At 35.9% G+C, this 21,617-nt stretch overlaps 1 protein-coding gene across 1 annotated transcript in view; it reads left to right on the forward strand.

Moving 5' to 3' along the window:
• Positions 1 to 3,658: 3,658 nt before the first annotated feature.
• UBR2 (ubiquitin protein ligase E3 component n-recognin 2) overlaps positions 3,659 to 21,617 on the forward strand; it is a 49,260-nt gene continuing 31,301 nt past the window's right edge. Inside the window, exons 1-10 of the mRNA XM_010185559.1 lie at positions 3,659 to 3,912; positions 6,889 to 6,967; positions 8,492 to 8,605; positions 11,196 to 11,323; positions 12,343 to 12,481; positions 14,147 to 14,209; positions 15,437 to 15,557; positions 18,267 to 18,374; positions 19,656 to 19,744; positions 20,412 to 20,510. Of these exons, the coding sequence (XP_010183861.1) occupies positions 3,761 to 3,912; positions 6,889 to 6,967; positions 8,492 to 8,605; positions 11,196 to 11,323; positions 12,343 to 12,481; positions 14,147 to 14,209; positions 15,437 to 15,557; positions 18,267 to 18,374; positions 19,656 to 19,744; positions 20,412 to 20,510 (1,092 nt within the window). The 5' untranslated portion in view covers positions 3,659 to 3,760. The remainder of the gene's footprint in view (positions 3,913 to 6,888; positions 6,968 to 8,491; positions 8,606 to 11,195; positions 11,324 to 12,342; positions 12,482 to 14,146; positions 14,210 to 15,436; positions 15,558 to 18,266; positions 18,375 to 19,655; positions 19,745 to 20,411; positions 20,511 to 21,617) is intronic.

Consider the following 21,617-nt stretch of genomic DNA (forward strand, 5'->3'; position numbering starts at 1 on the left):
CGGGTGCCAAGGCCGGTGGTGGGAGCGGGGCCGCTTCTCGGGATCTCACTCCTTCACCTCCTGCTTTCTCGCCTTCTCCGAGCAGCTGAGAGGTTGAGTCCTCCTGCCTCGGTTGCTGCCTTTTCGCATCTCTGCCGGCATTCGTGCCTCGACGTGAGAAGAACCCTCCCCCCCGCTAATTTAGGTGGATGCCTGGCCCCAAACATGCTTTGTAGTGTTGATGTCTGTAATGAGACTTCCACCCCAGTATTTCAGATGCAATTCTGGCAAAAGTTAGACTTAGAACTATTAGAATGGGACGTTTGTAGAGGAAATATTAGTAAAATCAATGTGATATTTCAAGTAATCTACTTTGGTTTATATACTTGTCCAACTTCTATGACGAGCAGTTGAAAGGGAAGAGAAGTCTTAAAGGTTAAGTTTTCAGAGAAACTTTTGTTTCTGACAGAAATGCCAGATTTTATAGACACTTGTGAATTTGAGGAACTGGATTTATATGTTAAAATATTGAGACTGCTTATGTGTATATCTGCAGAATAAGACCTTGAAGAGTTGTCTATGTGTATTTCAATGAGAATTACATGGGTTGCTTTCCAAAAGAAAATAAAAGGCAGTGTTCTAATTCAGATTATCCTCATATTATGCTGAAATAGCTACAGTGCAGACAAAGGTATGATTGGATGGGCAAGCGTGCATAGTTAGTTATATCCTAGCCAGTTCACTCCAGGGTTGGTCTTTCTTCCCCTCAACAGCAAACCCAGTAATTCCATCCAACACTTCATAAAGTAGCTCAGACTGAGCCCAAACTACCTTTTCTCTGTGATGGTTTTTTTGAGCCACACCGTAGATAAACCCAAGGCAGACATGCACCAAGTGGAACGCATTTTGGAATTCACTATAGGTACAAGTGCCAGATTAAATTTAGGAAATTCTTTTCCATTTTTATTCTTTGTCATCACCAGCACAAGCTACAATTCTGAGATTTATCACTCTCAAATCTACAATTTGCTAGCAACTAAATGCTGCTGGCACTGCCTGGTTGTATATGTTAACAACTTACTTGGTTTTAGCATTTTATTTCTCCCTCCTTTGCTGATAGCATTACTTTGCTGATAGCCCATTAACAAAACAAATGCCATCCCAAAGCAATAGTTGCACCACTTTAAGCTTCAGTTTCTCCTTGCAGTAACAACAGTAAACTTCCAGAGAACAACAATCAAAAGAATAAATTCTCTGAAACAGAACATGAGGCTACATTGCAAATAGTAATTTTTATAGCTAAGAAAACTGTAAATTAGATATTTTAGAATTTTAAGCAGTAAACTGAGATGTTTTATAGCTTATTTGTGTTATATGTTTTGTTCTCCTGGTGTCTTTTCGATCTGAATTTGATAGGAGCCCTGATGGACCATTAGGTATTTACTTGCATATTTGATCAGTGATTTTTGGGTGGGTTGTTTTTTGGTGGTTTTGGGGTTTTTTTGTTTGTTTTTTTTTTTAAGGCAGTCAAAAATTGCTGCAGGAGAGTAAGTTTGAGGAAGGAGGAAGTGAAAAGGAATATACTTCCCTTTTTAATAGAAACCTCTCTTGGGAGAGTAGAACATTAGCTGTTCTTACATCTGACTTCGGGTTAGAAGATGGACAAATACTATTTGAAACCTTGCCTAAATACAGCATCCTTTTGTTGAAGAACAGATTCCAAAGTTTAGTTTTGCTGGAGTTCAGTGCCTCCCAGGCAGCGATTCAGAAAGGCAGCACAATGTGTGTGTGCATATGTGTATATTTCTAGTAACAATTTTACACGGACAAGAGTACTTTGAGTTGCCTTCCTGGTAGCTCTTGGAGTGACATCTGGTTCCTTTTCCTAGCAGCCTGTACTTACTTCTGACACTCTTTTAGCCAGGATCTGACTTTTCAAAACTGTATGCGCAGTCGTGAGTATGGAACTGGCTCCACAAAGAGATTTAGGCATGGTGACGTTCAGTGTTGCCACGCCTAACTTTCAGGCAACTACTCCCAGAATTTTTGGGATGGGAAAGCCATTTACTCGAGGAACAAGAATTTTCGCTGGCTAGATATTTGTCTGAGCTTGCAGTGTAGCTGATATTCACTGTGTATTTTTCTACTTAGAAATTAGTAGTGCACTGCTGAATTAAAAGGCTTAAATTAAAGATATTTTCTGAGAAAAATGCAAGTGTAATAACTTAATATATGCCCTAGAAAAATAATCTAAAATTATCTTATTAAATGGAAATCATGAAAGAGATAAGAGTCAGTTTCAGTGTGACTGGGTCAGTTCCTGGTGCTAGTGAATACTTGGTACGAGTGCTGAAAGGAGAGGAAAAAGTTAATGAGCTAGGAAAAAACCCAAATCAAATTCTTAGTAATGCAGACTTTACTTTTTTCACTTTTGTGCGGTATTCTCTGAATCCTGGTGGGAATGGTGAGATTATCGGTGAACTTCTACATTGTTGGATATGGCTTTTTGGCAACATTTTCCCATGGACTTCCTTGGAAAAAATCTGGGCTTTGACTGCCAAAACTAGATCAATACACAAAGATTTAGTAGATTATGATTTTGACAAGTCAAACTTAGAGAAAGAGAAGTGAGGAAAGCATAGTATTCTACTGAGAGCTGTACTGACAAATTAGGATTTTTTAAATATCAAGTTCTGCTTTAGCAAACATAGTCTAGTAAATGAAAATACTACAGTTTTTTTAAGAAAATCACAAATGCTCTGCTGACTCTATATGTTTGTATCTTGAAATTAAAACAACTGTGTTGTCTCAAACATAAGTTCTTTAGAGTAAGTCATAAATAATTCAGAATAAATCAAGCTGTAACATTTGATTAACAAACCCATTTATTTTTGTATAATTAATTATTGGTTTTCATGTTGTATGTTGATTCTGAATTATTTTTCTGAAGTTGCCAGGGGGTATTTGGTTGTCATTTTTGCAATGAGAAATGGCATACTAAGGCTGTTTATGTAGCTCAAGGTTTAATCAGTGCACCCTTGCAATATGTGTTTGCTCTCATCTGTTTATTATAAAAACCTTGCAACCTTAATTTACAGTTTAAACCTTTATAAAATTGTAATCCACAGGGCAGAAATAAAACAAATGTTGTCCAAGAGGATTTTTGTTACTGTGTATATATACAAGGGGACAAAAGACAAACTAGGAAGAGCTGTGAGTTTTTCAGCATCATATAGCAGATACAGTAGTTTGACGGCCTTTAAAAACTCTGTCAACATTTGTTTTTTACTATTAATTGGCTCATGGATCTAACATCATACTTGAAATAATGATCCAGATAAGTTATTTTGGTGGTAGGAGAAACCAAAGCCCCCTCATTTTCACAGGTAATTTGTTGAAATTAAATGATAGAGGGACTGTTACCTAATGTTGTGTTTGCCATTCTCCTTGTACTTTTGTCTCATGAAATGTGCAAGCAAGGAAACAAATTATTCCTTTCCTAATGTCTTTCTTTTGTGATCATCCAGATTTAACAGTTAGAAGGAAGCATGGCCTTCTAGTTTTGCAATGCCATTTTTGATTTAGGAATAAAAAAGTAATTTTGATGGATGGAACTGTCTTTGGTATTTTTATTAACGAGCAATTTGTGTTCTCATTCTTTCTAATTTAAAAGAAATGGCTGCAAGCAAGCGACCTTCAGAAAGAAGTATACCAGCATCTGGCCTATTATGTACCAAAAATCTACTGCAGGGGTCCTAACCCTGCCCCACAAAGAGAAGACATGCTGGCACAACATATTTTGCTGGGACCAATGGAATGGTATCTTTGTGCTGAAGATCCTGCCTTTGGTTTTCCAAAGCTTGAACAAGCAAACAAACCTTCCCATCTCTGTGGCCGAGTTTTTAAAGTGGGAGAGCCTACGTATTCTTGCAGGTAGCGTTGCGAAGTATTTATACTTTGTGAAGTCATGGAACATTTCTTGATAAGAATATACTGTCCCAATGAAAAGTTAATACCTCAAATGTATTTTTAAAGTAACCTTGCCGTCTTTTGTGACAGGTGGGAGCAGGGGAAAATTAACACACTACAGATTTGTAAATGGAAAAATATTAATTAGGATAGAGTGTTTTCTATACAAAAGAAATGCAAGATTAAGAAGGTGGTTAGGGTGAACCGTCACTGTGATTTAAGGGCATTAATCAGAAGTAAGCGGGCAGGTGTCTGCCATGTAATTCAGATGCTGAACATCAGCTGTTTTGTTGATATTTTAGACCTCTTTCCATGACCTGTGTAAACCAATCTATTGGATGCTAAAACAGGCATAACAGCTTCTTGTTCCTTCCATATCTCTAGATCTCTCTAAAAATACAATTTTACTTGAAAGAGGACAGGAATTTACTACCAGTTTCGAGTATTTTAAAGATCTTCAGTTTTAAGCCAATATATTACCAGCTGTGTGTTTCCTATGTTACCTTTCCTTTCCTGAACCATCTCTAGTTTTATTTCAGTGTGTACCCTCTCTCACAGATTCTTCTTCTTTTGTATGGTTTCTACCACTCTCTTGGACACCTGAGCGGTTGGTGGGGTGATGCAGGGAGGGAATGTCTATCTTATTTTGAGGGTTTATTTTTCTGGGTTTCTATCCCCTTCCTTTACAGGGAGAGAATGATCCTAGAAGAATTTTACTCTCTAGTGCTCTCCTCTTCTCAAAACCCTTATTGGCCTTGTTTGCTGAAGTTCTCATTCAGGGTGATCTTGAGATACTTAGCTCACCAAGCTGCCTCTTCTGCATTTCTGTTTCAATGATCAGATATAATAGGTATTTTTGAAATGTTTTTAGACCTCTTATCTTGAGATGGATGAGATTAAACTGGTGGGTACTTAAGATCCTTTCAACCACTGAGAAAACTCCATCTCCTCTCAGGTGTTCTTAGGTTCTTCCTTCACATCTGTGAAAAAAAGGAGAGATCTGGGTGGAGAATTAGAGAGTGGAAGGCTGAGGACTATCAGAGGCTATAAAAAGAATTTCCACAGTTTCTTTAGTACCTTTTCATGAAATCTGGTCCCAAAGAACTAAAAAAATCAAATGTCAGACCTAGTGTTTTAATTCAAGTCAAATTGCATTGCAGCCTAGAAGTAGTATGTTCACGTGAACTAGTGAAAACTGTGGGAGTTCTGTTAATTTCTTCTAAACACTTTATTTTTCAAGACCAACAACGCAACTGAGAATACAGTCAAGTATGATGGAAACATAGAATAATGCAGTCTGTTGGTCTAGAATTTAGAGAATAAGCGAATATACTGTTCATGTTTAGGGTCTTAGTTTCTGTAGAAAAACAGTTAAATGCAACAATGTTATCATAATATCACTTAATTTAGAAAGGATGTTGTGGTAGGCCATCTTGTCCGATCTTCTGCTCAAGTCAGTGAATACAGAGTATTTTTGCAGTTGCTGCTATCAAGATGGAGTCTCATTGCTTTCCATTAACTACTGAACATAGATATAAAACTGTTAAAAATTTCCTCTTTTGTGTTAATAATTTTCTTTGATTTATAGCTGGTAATGGAGAATAATGAGAGTTTAATGTAAAGCTTTGAGGGATACAGAGAATAGTTTTTCTCTAGTTCCATGAAGTATCTTAAAAGCCGTGGCTTTTCTGTCCAGTTGTGAAGCTTACAGATCTGCCTCTGCTTTACGTATAAGCACTATTATTCGTTCAAGAAATTACTTGGCAAATGATACTGCGTTTGTAGGTATATTGCCACAAGTTCAGAGTTTGGAAGAATCAATACCTAGTGTTGTAGAACTGATCTATCCAATATTGTGGGCATATTGTTGGAATAAGTGTTTTTATTTTTTTTTAATTAAAAGAAAAGAAATGCCATGAACATAAATTATCCTAAAACAGAAGAGCTTCTTATAATTTTGCTTTGACATTTTCACCTTTACTAGCTGCTGTGGAAAAACAAATGTGAAAGTGGTACTTTATGTCTAGTAAGTCATGGTTGCCTGATTATCTTTCAGTGATTACTTGGAGTAATTTATTTGGTGAAACGAAATTAAAAGGATTCTTGATAATAACATTTCATAGGATCTCTGGTGTTTTCTTTTGAACAAAATAAGTTGTTTCTCTGTTTCTTGTTTTGGCAATAACCATCTTAAGGCAGTCATTCTCTTGGTGGTTGTTTTTCCTTTGCAAAATCTTGACTCCCTTAGTCTTGAGGTGCCTTGAAGTCAGTTGCTTTACATAGGTTCATGTATTTTCAGTGGTTCTCAGGGAGACAGCTAAATATAATGTGTAATTGTTTCATTCCTTTGTTTAGCCCTTTTTGCTAGAAATATTACTTATCTCTAATGTAGCAGTGCTTGTAGACAGGACGTTATGGTCTCTGATCTCCTGGTTGAGGAAATTGCGTTCTTGGACCTCTTCAGTAGGGCTAAACTTAGAAGCAGAGGTTTGATCTAATCTGTGTGCTAACTTTCTTTTTAGTGATTAGTGAAAAATTGTCTTCACTGATTGCTGGAGATAGTTAATATTTGTACCCTGTACTTAAGAGAACTTGCTTGGTTTTATACTATTTGCTTGGCTGTGTTGTGTTCTCTAATTCATCTGTTCACTTGCTTATGTACTTCTCACCTCTTGAAGGCAATGGCTATATTGCCCAAATATATATGCTACACAGATGATATTTTAAAGCCTGTTCTGTTATGAGAACAGATCTTTTTTCTCCTTCATTTTTTTTGCCGTCCTTTGAAGCTATCCCTTTCAGTATACTCTTTCAGTATAATATAGATGTTAATCGGAAGGTTCACATTGGTGATATTTGTAAATTAAGTGTTGTAAAATGTGTCATTAAAGGCAAAAACATTTGTTTAATCCTACTTTTTTTTTATCCTCCTGTTTTCAGAGACTGTGCAGTTGACCCAACTTGTGTGTTATGCATGGAGTGCTTTCTTGGAAGTATTCATAGAGAGCACCGTTACAGGGTTAGTAATACTGCTGGCATATATGATGTAGTCACTGATAATTTTGTATGTATAGGAAACTTCTTCAAATATTGGATGAACACAAAGTTTGGAATTAAGTCTGCAATAATCTTACAAGAACTTGAGTGTTTTGATCTGAGTGTAAATTCTGGAAGTTAACACTTTGAAATATTGAGCAATTAAATTTTATGCGCAACAGTTAAGCTTACAAGTGTGAGTATGGTATTCTTAACGTGTGCCCTTTAGTGAATTTTACAGCATTAGAGTTGTATTTTTGCTTACTTTGACCTTGGATGTTTGGCTCTTTTTGAAAGATACTGAAAAACCTTTATTAAGAGGACACTTTTATTTAAAACTGATTTCCTTTAAATGTCTGAATTGTTATCAAATCCTGTACAATAGCAGGATTTTCTGTTTGGTTTTAAACATAAAGTTAAAATAGAAAACTAAAACTGAAGATGCTGTTAGTTTTAGTAATACACAGCTATTAGTAGTACAGATTAGTTCAAAAAAAACCCTGCAAACAAAACAAAGAAGGCCTCGGTGTATTTTTAAATGAAGAAACTAAGCGAAAACTACCAGTGGAGCCTTTCTGTAGATCTGATTTTGACAATAATGCACTGCTGTTAGTGTAAATCCAATCAATGCATGGATACACTGAGCACTAAGATTTGGGAAAAACCAACCAAACACATCAACTTGCCCCAAGAAACCCAACCCAGTTTGCTCATATCAGCATACTTCTTGTATGTAGGTTTTTAGTTTGCAGGCTTAGTGAATTAACAAGTCTAGGTGACATCCAGAAGTGTAAGCAAATGTTCTTTCAGATGTCTGTCTAATTTCATTGATACTGTAGGATGTACCTGTAGGTGCAGAGTGCACCTGTATGCCAAAAATAGGTGAAAGAAGAATTCTTCTGTGAATCAGTTAATAATTGTGGTTCAGAAAGAGTATTATTACACTTATTAATTTGAGATTATCGTAACTTTAAAGTCAGTTTTATTAAAACAGTGTAAATATATCTTTACAGTTTTCAGATATGTTTTTCTATGCTTACTAATACTTATGTGTAAAATTTTTAGGTTTTGTCTGTAAACTCCTGTTACTGTAAACAACACATCTTTTATTGATTGTGTAATAGTGCTATGTGAATGAATTTAGCTTTGTTCAGATTAAAAATGTGTGAATCTGAAATAGAACAGATGGCATTGCAAGTAATAGATTCAGAAAAACTGAAAACCAGAAGAAACACGCAGCCTTCAGGTGAGGCAGAATGAGGGTATTGGAAGCATTTTATTTTATTTTATTTCCTTTTCTTTTGGCATAGGCAAACTGGAGAAGTAGATAAGCTTTCAGCCATCATAGAAACAAGCGTGGTTTCTCTGCTTTTTTAACAGGGTACTGGCTAAAGCTATCAGGTGTTGTGTTTGTGCTCTTGTAGTTTAGCTGTGACTACGCATTTCTTAATGTGCATGTACATATATGCATATTCATATGGACTGTTTTGTTTTTAAATGATGTTAGATGACAACATCAGGTGGAGGAGGTTTCTGTGACTGTGGTGATACAGAAGCTTGGAAAGAAGGCCCTTACTGTCAAAAGCATGAACTTAACACTTCAGAGACTGCAGAAGAAGAGGTAATAACAGTTGAAGCATCATGTTTCAAAACATTAACTGTGTATGTATGTATGTATATATATAAATAATTTACATGAGGCTATTTTTAGTCTTATGTACTATGCATGAGAGATGGGAGGAAATTTAATAGTAATATGCGAACCACACTGTGTTAGACTAAATTAATGTCTTGTCTAACTTACGGAGTTATTTTGAATGACATTTTCTACACTAAGGCTTAATTTTGTACGTTCTTGGTCACCTCTGCAGCTTTAGTTCTATTTCTTTTTCTGTCTTATTCTGAAAGGTGAAGGGAGTCTGCCATGTGAAAAAAAGAATCTGTAGGTAATCGTGTGTACGAAGAAGCCAAATCAAGCTGTCTGTGCAGCATATGTTCTGATTCTTGCCAAAGTACAGTGCACAGATCTTTTAAATCAAAATAACTTGCTGTTACAGGAAAGCCATAATGGAGATATAAGATAGAGGTCTATAAAAGCTTGTTTGGTATGGAGAAGGTAAATAGAGAACATATTTTCAACATTTCTTGTAGCATAGCAACTTGGACAGACTAAATGCAAAAAGACATGCTACTTCTTACACTATGAATTCAAGCTGTTGAACTAGTTGTGACAAAACACCATTGTTGTTAAAAGTTTGTATATGTTCAAAAAGAAATTTAACATGTTTGTGGAGGGGAAAAATTATCAATGGTCATTTAAAATTGCAGATACCCTCTTTGGTGTGGGAAGTGTTAGTGTCCTGAGTTACTGGAGACCGGAGGAGCATTCTGTCCTTTTCTTGTAATAACAGATACTAAGGGAATCGTATATCTCAGGAATGAGAGTGGCTAGTTGGGCTTCTGGTCTAGCTCGCTCATGTCTGTTCTTATGTAATATAATTTTTATGAATTTTTTTGAAGGGAAAATATAAGGCAGTAGTCATTTTACTGATCTGAGTAAGTGAAGCAAATGTAACTATTTGCAAGTGACAGCAGTCCTTCTAAAATCTGTCACTGTCTCAACCCTAAGACTTGTAGCACTGTTGCATGGACTCACCACTTGATCTGTATGCCAGTTTACATCAGTGGGCAGCCTTAGAAAACACTTGTTCTGAAATCTTGGGTGAACTGCTACTTCTACATCCAAAGATACTTGCACAGTGAGTGTGAGTCACAGAAAAATTTAAGGTACTGGACAGGCTTTGTTTTTCTTCTCTGTGAGGGATGGGGATTGAGGTCTCGTAGATATGCAGTTCGAGGTAGATCAAGGATCATTTGCTGAGCATTATCAGAGCTTGTTTTCTGCCTTGCCCAGAAAGTGCTGGGAATGGAGGCAGTGCTGCTGCTTAAGGTGTGTATTTGCTTTTGATGACTGATAGTTCTTCATACCCTAGATAAATTTTAAATGAAGCAAAAAAAGAGAAATGACAGTTATTAACATTCCTGTAAAGCTGCAAAATATTCCAAAAAAATCTTGGGGTGGGTGGGTGAATAAACTTTACTAGTACCAGCGAATTGCTGACTGTTGAGGGCCTCCAGTAGATAATGCAGACTTCAGTTCTGAAAAGATTCTTGTGGCCATTTTTGTACAACATAAACTGTAATGAAGCACAGAATGTGGTATTAGGTAATTCTTAAACAGAAATTGGGCTAGTGTTAAACACCTGAATTGGCTAACAATTATACATTCTTCAAAATATCAAATGATGAATAGAGTCAGTGACCCAAGGTATAGTATATGTCCAGGTGACCTGCAGGGCATGCAGTGTTCCCTTTCCAGCTTTGTACAAGAGAGACTAGTTGTTCTGAACATAAAAAATTGAAATTGTAGAAGAATCCTTTCAGAGAATAAGTTTTTAATGTTTTCTGTTAACACATGGATTGGAAGGAAATGGCAGTGGCACCTGTACTACTTGATTCCGAGTTGGCAGTGGTTCTCATTTGCCGCTCCAGAAGGTAGTCCCTTTGACTTTGCAGACTGAGGCAGCACTCCTCTTCCTCCCCTTCCTCATTTCAGTTCCCCATTCTGATCTGGTGGAGAAGAGGACAAGTTTATAGTGACTGCTGCAGATGTCAAATGGAGGACACTCTTGAGAGTGCAGAATGAACACAAGTGGGTGCATGGTACACATACAAAAGGAGAGCAGCTGTTTGTGAACAAGACTGAGACATGGGCAGATCATTACAAAATACCTAGCTACATGTAAGCATTTAATTGTTTCTATGCCACAGCATGTAAGAGACATGCATCATAAATCATGATCCTAGTGTGTTAGATGTTGTATAAGCTTGGATGTGAGACTTAAATCAAGACAATAGGTGCATATTTGTTTGTATTCTGCAGTTTACTGATATTGGTAAGTTCATTGAGAGCAAAGAAAGTGAAAATAGAGAAGTGAGTGAAAATTTAAGGGGATGATAAGAGGCAATTTAATGTTTAGGTATTGAATGTTAGATTACTGCTTTGGTGAATGTCAGTGAAGGACTGGAAAAAGAAGAGAGGATGATTATTGACGAAATGCATACATCATGACAGAGAAAGGTACAAATGTGACAGTTTCTGTTTTGAATAGAATTTAATTTCTCAAGTGCTGTTTTTATTTATTTTTCAGGATCCTGTGGTGCAGTTACCAGAAGACATGGTAGCAAGAGCTTATAATATTTTTGCCATCACATTCAAATATGCAGTAGATATATTAACATGGGAAAAGGAAAATGAGTTGCCTGGCCTAGAGATGATGTAAGTATAGTGTTTGTCTTCTGCCTTTTAAAGGCTTGTAGATGTTTACAATAAAAATGCAAATTCTGATTTTTAAGTATGTTTTCTTCCTTTACTAAAATTGTTAGAAGTATATTGTAGACAATGGACAAAAATAATTTTAAAAGATTTGAGGTTTTTTCATAATTTTTTCTTTTGTGATTATACGGTTCATTTATCTCTATAGCAATGATGAAACAGTGTCTTTGTGATTCCTCTGTTTCCTTAATATTGAAAAAGAAGAATTGGTAAAATACAATACCATAAAACAAGTGACGGGTTAAATTCTTACGGTCAGAGTTATTGAAATTCTGATGGAAAAAGGTTTTTTTTACTTTTGTTGATCCACTTATTAAAATTTTTGAAGCATTACAGAATACTTGTGTTGTAGTTATCATGGATTATTTTCTTACATCTTATTAGTAACTTCTTTTACTTCATGTTGTGTGAGTAAGAATGCTGTGTAAATAAATGATGGGAATCAAAAGACTGGACTGAATCTATGTAAGCTTAGTAAGTTGTGATTTTGAGGATTGTGAAGTTTGGGCTTTTTAAGAGACTGGCAAGTTTTTGTTGTCTAATAGGCCTTTACTGGGGAAACTGGTGTGGCAAAATAATGCAAAGACTGGTGAAATCTCTCTGAGAAGCTATGGAGGAATGTATTAAGCCACAGCTCCACTGGAAGGAGATGTATTTTCCTTAGTAGGAAATTATCATTTCATAATCAACAAATGTTCAAAATTAATACACAGACTTAAGCATTGTCTTAAGATTTTGCTCATTTTGGACTTAATTCTGCTGGAAAGATGCACATTCCTATAGAAGTTTGGGCTGGTCAGTCCTTTTCAAATAAATTGTTGGCATATGTTCTAGTATACCCAAAGAAGCCCTGGCTTCCAGCTTGGGTTGTCCGCTTGGTGGAAAACTTCATTAAACTAGAAGTTGATTTTTTTTAATTTTACATTGCTTTGAATCATATAAATTCAATCCTTGCTTTGCAGTGAGAAGAGTGACACTTACTACTGCATGCTGTTTAATGATGAAGTCCATACCTATGAACAAGTTATTTATACTCTTCAGAAGGCTGTCAACTGCACACAAAAGGAGGCTATTGGTTTTGCAACAACAGTAGACAGAGATGTAAGTAAATTAATTGCTAGAACTTTTAATTATACTTACCCTAATGTTTATTTTATATGACTACACTTACTTCAGTTTGTTTTCCTAAAGAGTGTGGTTATTGTGACTGAGCCCTGTGTGTCAGGCCACCCTAAAATGTCTTTAACTCATTGACCAACCCAAAGCATACCTAATATTGAATACATGCTTCATTGTAACTGTATTCCCCTCGCTCTTGTGAGTGTAGTTAGCCGGGTGTTTCTCACTCCTCTGTCAAGGACAGGCAGCAGCTTTAGCTCATACCTTACTGTGTACCAGGGAGCTGACATTGAAAGAGCCCCTCTGTGTGCTCCAAGCATCGGAAATGCTTCTAGGAGTAACACCTGTCAACAGTGAGGGCTAAAATCCATAATTTGATGCTTTTGTTCCAGAGCTCATGAAACTATTTGCATGTTTTTTAAATTTAATTTTCTGTTCCATAATTGTCAGATGATAATGGCAGGAAGAGGTAAAATCCTTCATACAGCATTTAGAAAGAACAAGTTCAGGATCACTACGTGCTGAATATAATTTTAACTAGCAGGTTGATCTCAGAAGTACTCTGCAAGCTGTGTCTGTATTCTGGCTTGTGTGCATTTTTTAAGAAAAGGACACTTTCTAGGGACAACTGCATTTGTTATTTGTGCCACGACCCTGTAAGCAGTTGCTGTGAAAATGAGTGTCCTTTTATGTTGTTTTGTTGGCTTGTGCCTTGTTTTGGGAGGAGATCTCTTCCAAAGTGGCAATGAGAGCGTTGGTTTAGGTTGTTAAAGTACTTCAAGCAGGTCAGAGAAAAAGGAAATATAACCACTTTATATTACTTAACACTAAGCAAGATTTTGGTTTTGCGTTATCGCTACTCTATTTTTGTGATATCTGTAATCAAAAGATTCCCATCTGATCCCTGAATATGTGCTGACTTGAGCATGTGCTGTGTATTGTAGGATGCACTTTGGAGATTTTTACCTACTGTTGATCCCTGTCCTACTTTTGAATACACATGAATACATATTTACATGTGCACATGTGTATGAATGTAAAAGAAATGAGAAGGTTATGCCCAAAACAATGATTTGGTGTCAGATCAGATCTTAAAATTTCAATAAGCTATTCTGTCTACAATACACTATAAATTAACTGTCTATTTTAATACATATATTTATGGTATAGAAAGACTCATACAATATGGAAACCTTCCAGTTTTGAAATAAACCAAGTGCTTTAGCTGTATGTTTAAAAGAACAATTAGCTTTAGTATCTACTTTTTAAAAGGCAATGAAATGTTGAAATACCTTTAGATTCTACTAAAACTAATGATAGATGTGTTAGTACTAAAGCTAAGTTTTCAGTATTTTAAGTAAAATTATTGTGATGGTTACATCTTAATATTATACACAGAAAAAGTAGTATAACAGGTAACTGCATATATAGTATTATTTTATTTTCTTTTAAAAATGCCAAGGCGCATTTTGGGAATTCAAGTATGTAACTATAGACAGTACTTGAAAAAATGAAAATAGCATGAAAGTAAGGGTGGTTAATGTGCATCTGAAACTTTTACTCTATCTTTTATACTAATGTAAAACACAGCATTTGAACTTCTTGTTTAGAATCTGGTGGTAATGTTACTTCTTTACAAATTTAAAGGGACGTAGGTCTGTTCGATATGGAGACTTTCAGTACTGCGATCAAGCCAAATCAGTAATAGTGGTAAGTAATATTATCTATTTATTTGCCTCATATTAAACAAAAAGAGGCTTTGCTACATGATTTTGTGATATTGTTATTATAATGACTCTGTATTTTAAGAACATGAAGTGTTGGAGATACTATTTACAGTGTGCATAGCAAAGCTATCAAAATACAGGTTTATACTCTGTTTTTGTTTTTTTCTACTACGGCCTACCTTGCACCCAAAATAATTTCCTAAAAAGACATTCCTAGACAACTTCTTTTGGAAAACAGAGTTCGATCAAGAACTCCAAATGCAATCTGTTAGAATTGTGTGTCAGTTCAGGTCAGTGAAGTTAAACTATTTTATTTTTTCTCCTGTAGTATGAACTTGTTTGCATCTTTCACAGCCACAGCGATGGAAGTTGTTACTGATTGAATTCAAGTGTGAAACTACACATACACTTTCATTTTGAGTGTGTGTATTTAAAAGTGTATATATATTCATAATGTCTATATATTACAAGGTTCTTCCATGTAAGAACATGAGAATAATATTTTTTAGTTTATTTTTCTTTAACTACTGCAGAGCAGTACTTAATCACGTGAAGTAAATAGTTTATGTATAATACTGCTACCACTGAAAAACAAATACTGCAGCTAGACTTACTGGCCTTAAACTATTTCAGGTATTTTGAAAACATTAACATATCTTGAAAGATAGTCATGCAGTATTTTTAACTTGCCATCTATGCAATCAAAGAACAAATGGCTTTTATGTGTACTGTCAAACCATTAGGGTTACTGACTCAGAGATGAGGGGAAATAGATTCTTTCTTGTTTTAACTCTGTGTGTTTAATTTGGATTTTTGAAAATAGGCCGTAGACAATCAGTTTCTTTCCTTGGCAGGCTGCTGGGTGTCTTTTGCAGGTCATATGAGGAACAAATTTGCATGGCTGTCTTGGGTTGTGCGTGGAACTGCTTATCAGTAAAACGCAGAAGATCAGTGTGTACATTGATAATAGGCCAAGAGCGGAAAATGGATTGGCCTAAATATGTTGATATTGAATAATAAGGTCCTTCAAATATTAATAGGGTAAATAAAGTTCAGACTTTTTTGGTTTTGTTTCTTCCCTATATAAGTGTTATTAATTAGAATGCATATTAATATTATACATTATTTAAATTAATCATAGGAATGCTGTGTTTCTATACTAGTCCTCACTTAAATATGCATTACCTCATTTTTTCTTTTTCTTTTTAAGAGAAATACCAGTCGTCAGACAAAGCCATTGAAAGTACAAGTTATGCATTCATCCATTGTTGCCCATCAGAGCTTTGGTCTGAAACTCCTAACTTGGCTTGGCAGTGTTATTGGATATTCAGGTGGGCAAACTTGAACTTTTGTGAGAGAAGTTGGAGAATATTTCTGAGGCAAGCTGAATTCCTTAAGCAATGTTGTTTACTTATTTCACGTATGTAATACGTGAGGCAAAGCTGTTAGTAACTTAAGTTTGACTTCATTCTGTTTTCTCCTATTGGAGTGCTATCTTGAGTTCTGACTTCCCTATGGAGGTGCTACCCGTCTTACTTAGTCTTCTTGGATACTCTGTTCTGTGTAGCTGCTGTTGAACAGAAGCAGAGAATCGCTGTCAAATGCTGTATGCCAACAAGCTATTTTTCATTCCCTGGTTCTTTTTAAATAAATGCAGTAAGCTGAAAATAACCTGATTAGATAAAACAAAAATATTCAAAAATAATTTGATGAATGATGATGAAAGTGATTGCTTCAGAGTTTTTGCTAAGTAGAACAACAGAGAAAATGCAAGCATGTGTGGAGGTTTTGGGGTAAGTATAGAATGGTATAATGAGGTATTAATCAAATATTTAGAGATTTCTTCAAGGGAATCATAATGCACAGTATCATTTTTATGGGAAGGCTCTGTGCTTGTTTTGGCTTGGTTCTTCCTCTGTTCTAATAAACTATAAGGTTGTGAAGACGGGTAGCATGAGGGGAAATAAAATGTGTCGAACTGCTGATATGTAGAAATGTAGACAGTGCATTTCCTAATGCACTTTCTGTGTTCTTTGCATCTGTAAATGTTAACAAGAATTATTAGCAAAGCACACTCAGCTGTATTATTGCATATATGTTCTGTGTAGGTGCAAGATTTCTTCAGAGTTGTATGTTTTATTAGACTGATGGTTGAAAAACTAGCCAAGATTTCAGGCACAGGATCTCTATATCATGTTATCTTTTTTTGAAAGATAAGTACTTTGTATAAGTTAATTTTTAAAGATACATAAATCAAACTTTTGAAAAGTTATGGTAGCAATTTGTTCAATTATTTGGCAGTGTTGCTGGCAAATAATAGGTATTCATAGAAAGGAGAGGCATGAAGATATTTAATTTCTGAGATAAATTTTCCTTTCAGCATAATGTGTAGGCAGACACTGTCTTTCTTATTTTCTTTAAGCCCAGTTTTGTTCCATGTCTTTTGTGCCAGGTGCCAAAGTCACTGATTTTCAGCACTAAATTACAGTTGCAAAGAAGCAATTTGAATATGTTAATTTGGTATCAAGTTACAGATGAAAGCATTGAATTTATAGTTTGATGTGTGCGTGTGTTGTTTCTGAAATTCTGCAGAGTTCACTTCATTAAATGCAGTGCCCTCTATGATTCAAAAGGGCAAAAATAATGTTTAACGGTAAGCAGTATGCATACGTTTTGTCTGTGACCTACGTGCTCAGCTGCTTGAAATGCCTTATACACCTTGGGATGCAGTCTTGCAATGTCCTCTGGAGCCTGGTTTTGTGAAATGCCCCTTTAAAAACTTGGTTTCTTGTAGCTTTTTAACAAACACCCAAACATCTAGATTGTGCTCAATCTTTTAAACAGCCTGTTCCTGTTCATCTGTAACATGGAGTGATAGAATTGCACTGCTTAGGTGGTTGCACTTAAATGTCCCTGACCAAAGGGTGAGTGGCAGGGGGAGAGGTCTTCTGCTGTGCCATGAGGTTGGGTGATTGCACTGAAATGACTGTCAAACACTTGTCAGTGAATAAAGGGAAGACCTTATGTCACAAACTTGACTACCACATCCTTTCTATCAAATGGCAGTTCTTCAGGAATAAGCTTCTGTTTGCCGTTTGTCGAATAGTGCAGTAGTTTCCATTAATTTGTAACTCTTCTTAACAGTAGTTGGAATGGAACTCTGCAAGGTAAAAACAAAAACAAGAAACAACACACACACATACACACACACACGCACGCACAAAAAAACCCAAACCAACCAACCAACCAACAAAACCCAAACAAAAGAAAAAACCCAAAAAATAACCCAACAGAAAACCCAAACTGCTATAGGGGTTCACAGGCTGTACAAAACCACACTGTGTAGTGCATGGTGTGGTATACGTGGCGCTAAGCCACTGCCAGCTGTACTTGAGAAGCAAAGATGGCTAAGCAGCATGCAGAAATAAGTCTAATGCGTGTAAGACATGTAGTTGTCTTAGTGAAAATGCAGCGCCAAGCATTTCTGTGTTGTGTTCTATTGCAGATACAGGTTTGTCTTCAAGCATATAACAACATAGGTCTTCATATAATAAAAATTATTACTGCTTTCCATTAGAAAAATATATGTAGAGAAGCTTTAAAATAATAGCAGCTAGTAAGTGTAAGCAAAAAACTATATTAGTATATGAGTTTCTTCATATATTACATTTCCCTTTTGATAGGACTCAAAAAAGGAAGAATATAACCCATAAAATTAGCCTGCTGTATAAATATTTCTTGTTAGTAAGCCAACAGCACTTTTAAGAAAGCCCATTTTTATTTGATAACTTTGAAACAAATTGTTGTGTTAGGCAGTTTTCACAAGGCTCCTGATGTTCCTTAAGGTTAGTGTGAAACTTGCAAAGTAGAAAATATTTGTGTTTCTATTTGCAAAATTTAAGCAGTGTTACTCAGTTGTCAAAGAAAAGAGGGCCCTATGGCTTCTGCTGTGTCTTATGAAAATTCCAATATGTCAAAATAATGTACAAGTTTGTGTTTAAGCTATATATAACTAACTTACGTAATTTCTCTTCATTAAGATGGCCTTCGTCGAATATTGTGTCAGGTTGGTTTACAGGAGGGCCCAGATGGTGAAAATTCTTCCCTTGTGGATAAGCTGATGCTGTATGATTCTAAACTGTGGAAAGGTGAGTTGTCTCAGATTTCTGGAAAGTGCTAGAGAATGCTATGCATGAAAGTTTTCCGTTTACTGTATCTGCTAATGTTTGATCATTTTGACTGTGGTGTATTAGAGAGAGAATTGCCCGATTTGTTATAATCTGTCCCTTCGTGATGCCCTCCAAATATATTGAAGACAATAACATAAAGAGACCATTTGGAATTAAGGCTGACTTGAATCTGTGGTTGACAGTGCTAGCTAAGAGAAACTGAGTAAACAGCAGAGTGATTTGGGGTTTGTCTCCATTATAGAATCTCAGCATCTGTATCATATCTACCCCAATGCCTCTTTTTTAGGGACAGAGCAGAGGTTTTCTGCTTTGACTTGTGTCTGTGTTCATGAGGTATTCTTAAGTGTTCTGAGAACATTCAGTGAAAACTACTGGTCTGTTATTTTAGAGCTCTTAAAATTTTAAAGGCCTGGTTGATACAATGGGATTGGGTAGAAAGTTGTAGTTTTTGGGGAAGTGGAAATAGTTTCTTTTTCGTCATGGATTCTGTGTCTGATTCGATATCCTGAAAGGGCATGTAAGGCCAGGTGTAAGAAAGAGAAGCACAAAGAAAAAGGCAGAGAATGATGCAATATATATGTCCTTTCTTTATTTAAATGTGAATATAATATTAAGATTGTACCCTCCCCCAGTATCTTTTGTTGTTCTTCAGTTCTGAGGTACAGATATCCCAGAGAGCAGTGACATCTTTGTGGTCTGTCTTGAGAGCTGCTTTGAGCAGCAATAAACAATGTAAGGTGGAAAGTGGTTGTAGTATGGAGAAAATTATTCTTTTAAGTTTTGTTTATCTAATATCTTGTGTGAATGAATTCCAGACTAGAAATTCAAATAGCGAAGACAATTATTTTGCAGAGGTGTTCACAACTAGTGAAATTTAATGTAGTTCCCAGGACTTCTTGTAAGTGTGCTCTTTTTTCCCCTGGACGATCCAAATGTTCTGTTTATCCTAAGGAGGAGTAGAGTTCTGTTCTTGTTTTCTTGTCTTGCCTTTGAATGTTCATGTCCCCATTCTACAGTTCAGTGTTATCTTATACAGGAGTAGTAAGTGATGCCACTTGAAGAATTTTGTTTTATGTGTTCTTCTTTGTCCTTTGCTCCACCTGACAGACTTAATCAAAGAATCTTCTGCTCTGAAATGCCCGTACCTCATTCTGCAAAAGTTTACTTTTTTCTAAATGTTGCCATAATATGTTGGTAGAAAATAGTGATGTGCAATATTTCATTCATTTTTCTTGACAGGAGCTAGAAATGTGTATCACCAGTTATTCATGAGCAGCCTACTTATGGATTTGAAATACAAGAAACTTTTTGCTATCCGCTTTGCAAGAGTAAGTATCTTTCTTGCTAAGAACTATTAAATGCTTAAACTGTGCAGCAAAGAGTTTAGTTAGCATATAGTACTTCAAATGAACTATTATCCAGATTTTTTTTCCTTTTGGGGAGTGAAAAACTGCAATGAAATGCTGACTACCTTATTTCTGTCTTCAAAGTATTAGTTATAATGGCATCTCATCACCTGGAAAAAAATGGGCTTTCCAGGTTACCCAGAACTAAAACAGTTCAGATGTTTTTGTCTTCATCATCAACTGTGCAGGCTATCACTTCTTAAGAGCTAATTGCTTCTTATTGTTGAAGTGTAAGCTGTTATAGCACTACTCAAAAATAGTGCTGAAATTCTGTTACACTGATTAGTATTTCTGCAGTAACTAGTATTTGAAGTGCTTTAAATCAGCGCTGCAAAATTTTGCTCACTCTGCTAAAGACAAATAACTTGAGTGGAAAATAAAATAATTAGCCTTTATTGTCAAAATGAGAGTGAGTAGATCTCATGCATGAGCAGATTAAACTGTCATGTTCTTTGTACGAAATACCTGCATAATAATCCATAAGAGCTACTCTTCCCTTTATCATGGGGTTAAAGTTTCCCAGAGCAGACATTTAAATTAAAAAATCAGGTCAGTATGGATTAGAGGTGAATTTCCCCTTGTTGTTTAGAATTACCGGCAGTTGCAGAGAGATTATATGGAGGATGATCACGAACGGGCAGTATCGGTGGCTGCTCTGTCTGTCCAACTCTTCACTGTACCTACTCTGGTGAGTAGTGCCTGTCTTTCTTTTAAAAACTGATAGTTGGCACTCCTTGCCTTTTTTTGCCTCCTTCTTAATAGAACTATGAGCGATTGCAGAGTGATTTTATGAAAGATGACCACGACAGAGAGTTCTCAATTGCTGACCTCTCGATACAGATATTCACAGTGCCTTCACTTGTAAGTACTAAAAGACCAAAAAAGGAAATCTTTATTTGTTAAAAGCCACTCGTGGTTCTTGAATCAAGACTGCAGATTTCTTTAATGTTACTGTGGAAAGGAAGAACACTGCTGCTGTACAGCACAGAATGTTTACATACATTGCTATGGGTTTAGACGTTAAAATGTTCAGCATTGCAAAGTTTGAGTCTCCCAGAGTGGGCTGGGTATTTTTGTTTTTTCTTTTTACATTTTTCTTTTACTTCTTTTTTTAGGAATGTACTTGAGTGTTTCTTCAGAGACACACACACAATATATAATTTTCTCCTCATACTGAGACACAAGTTTGTAGAAATCTGCATTATGGATTGCATATCACAGTTTCAGAGCATACTGTTCTGGTGCGGTTTTAGAAATGATCCACTTTGTTAATTTTCCCATCAACACAAATGCAAGCAAGAATTGTCTTCTGCTATTCCCTACTTCTGTTAGTACTTCTAGACTTGGACAATGCCTTCCTTCAGGTTTCCAGTTAATTTTTGTTACAGAGCTTCAGGCACTGTTACTTCTCCCAGCTCACTAACTCTGCTGGTCTTTGACAAGCTTATACTTGCTTGGGAAATGTCATTTTTTGCTCCAGTCTCCAAATAAGTCTATCTTTGTTTGTATTATGAACTAGACAAATTAAACTTTGAAGCTGTACTGGAAATAAAAGTCTGATTTTTCATAGCTGGAATTGTTTAAAAAAGGAATGCTTCTGAATCCTTCCAAGCTTAATCATCTTAATTGAGCTCTAAAATTCAATAGTAGCATGGGAGTTATGATACTGAGCAAAGTTGTTTTTCAGCTTCCTAGGGGTGAATGTTACTCATGGGAATTCAACAGGACCTTAGGATTTTGTTTCCATGGTGCAGGGCAATGTGTTACCTCTTTTAATTTTGATGCCGTCAATAAG

This window comes from Mesitornis unicolor, unplaced genomic scaffold (genome assembly GCF_000695765.1).
Source record: "Mesitornis unicolor isolate BGI_N332 unplaced genomic scaffold, ASM69576v1 scaffold19515, whole genome shotgun sequence".
NCBI lineage: Eukaryota > Metazoa > Chordata > Aves > Mesitornithiformes > Mesitornithidae > Mesitornis > Mesitornis unicolor.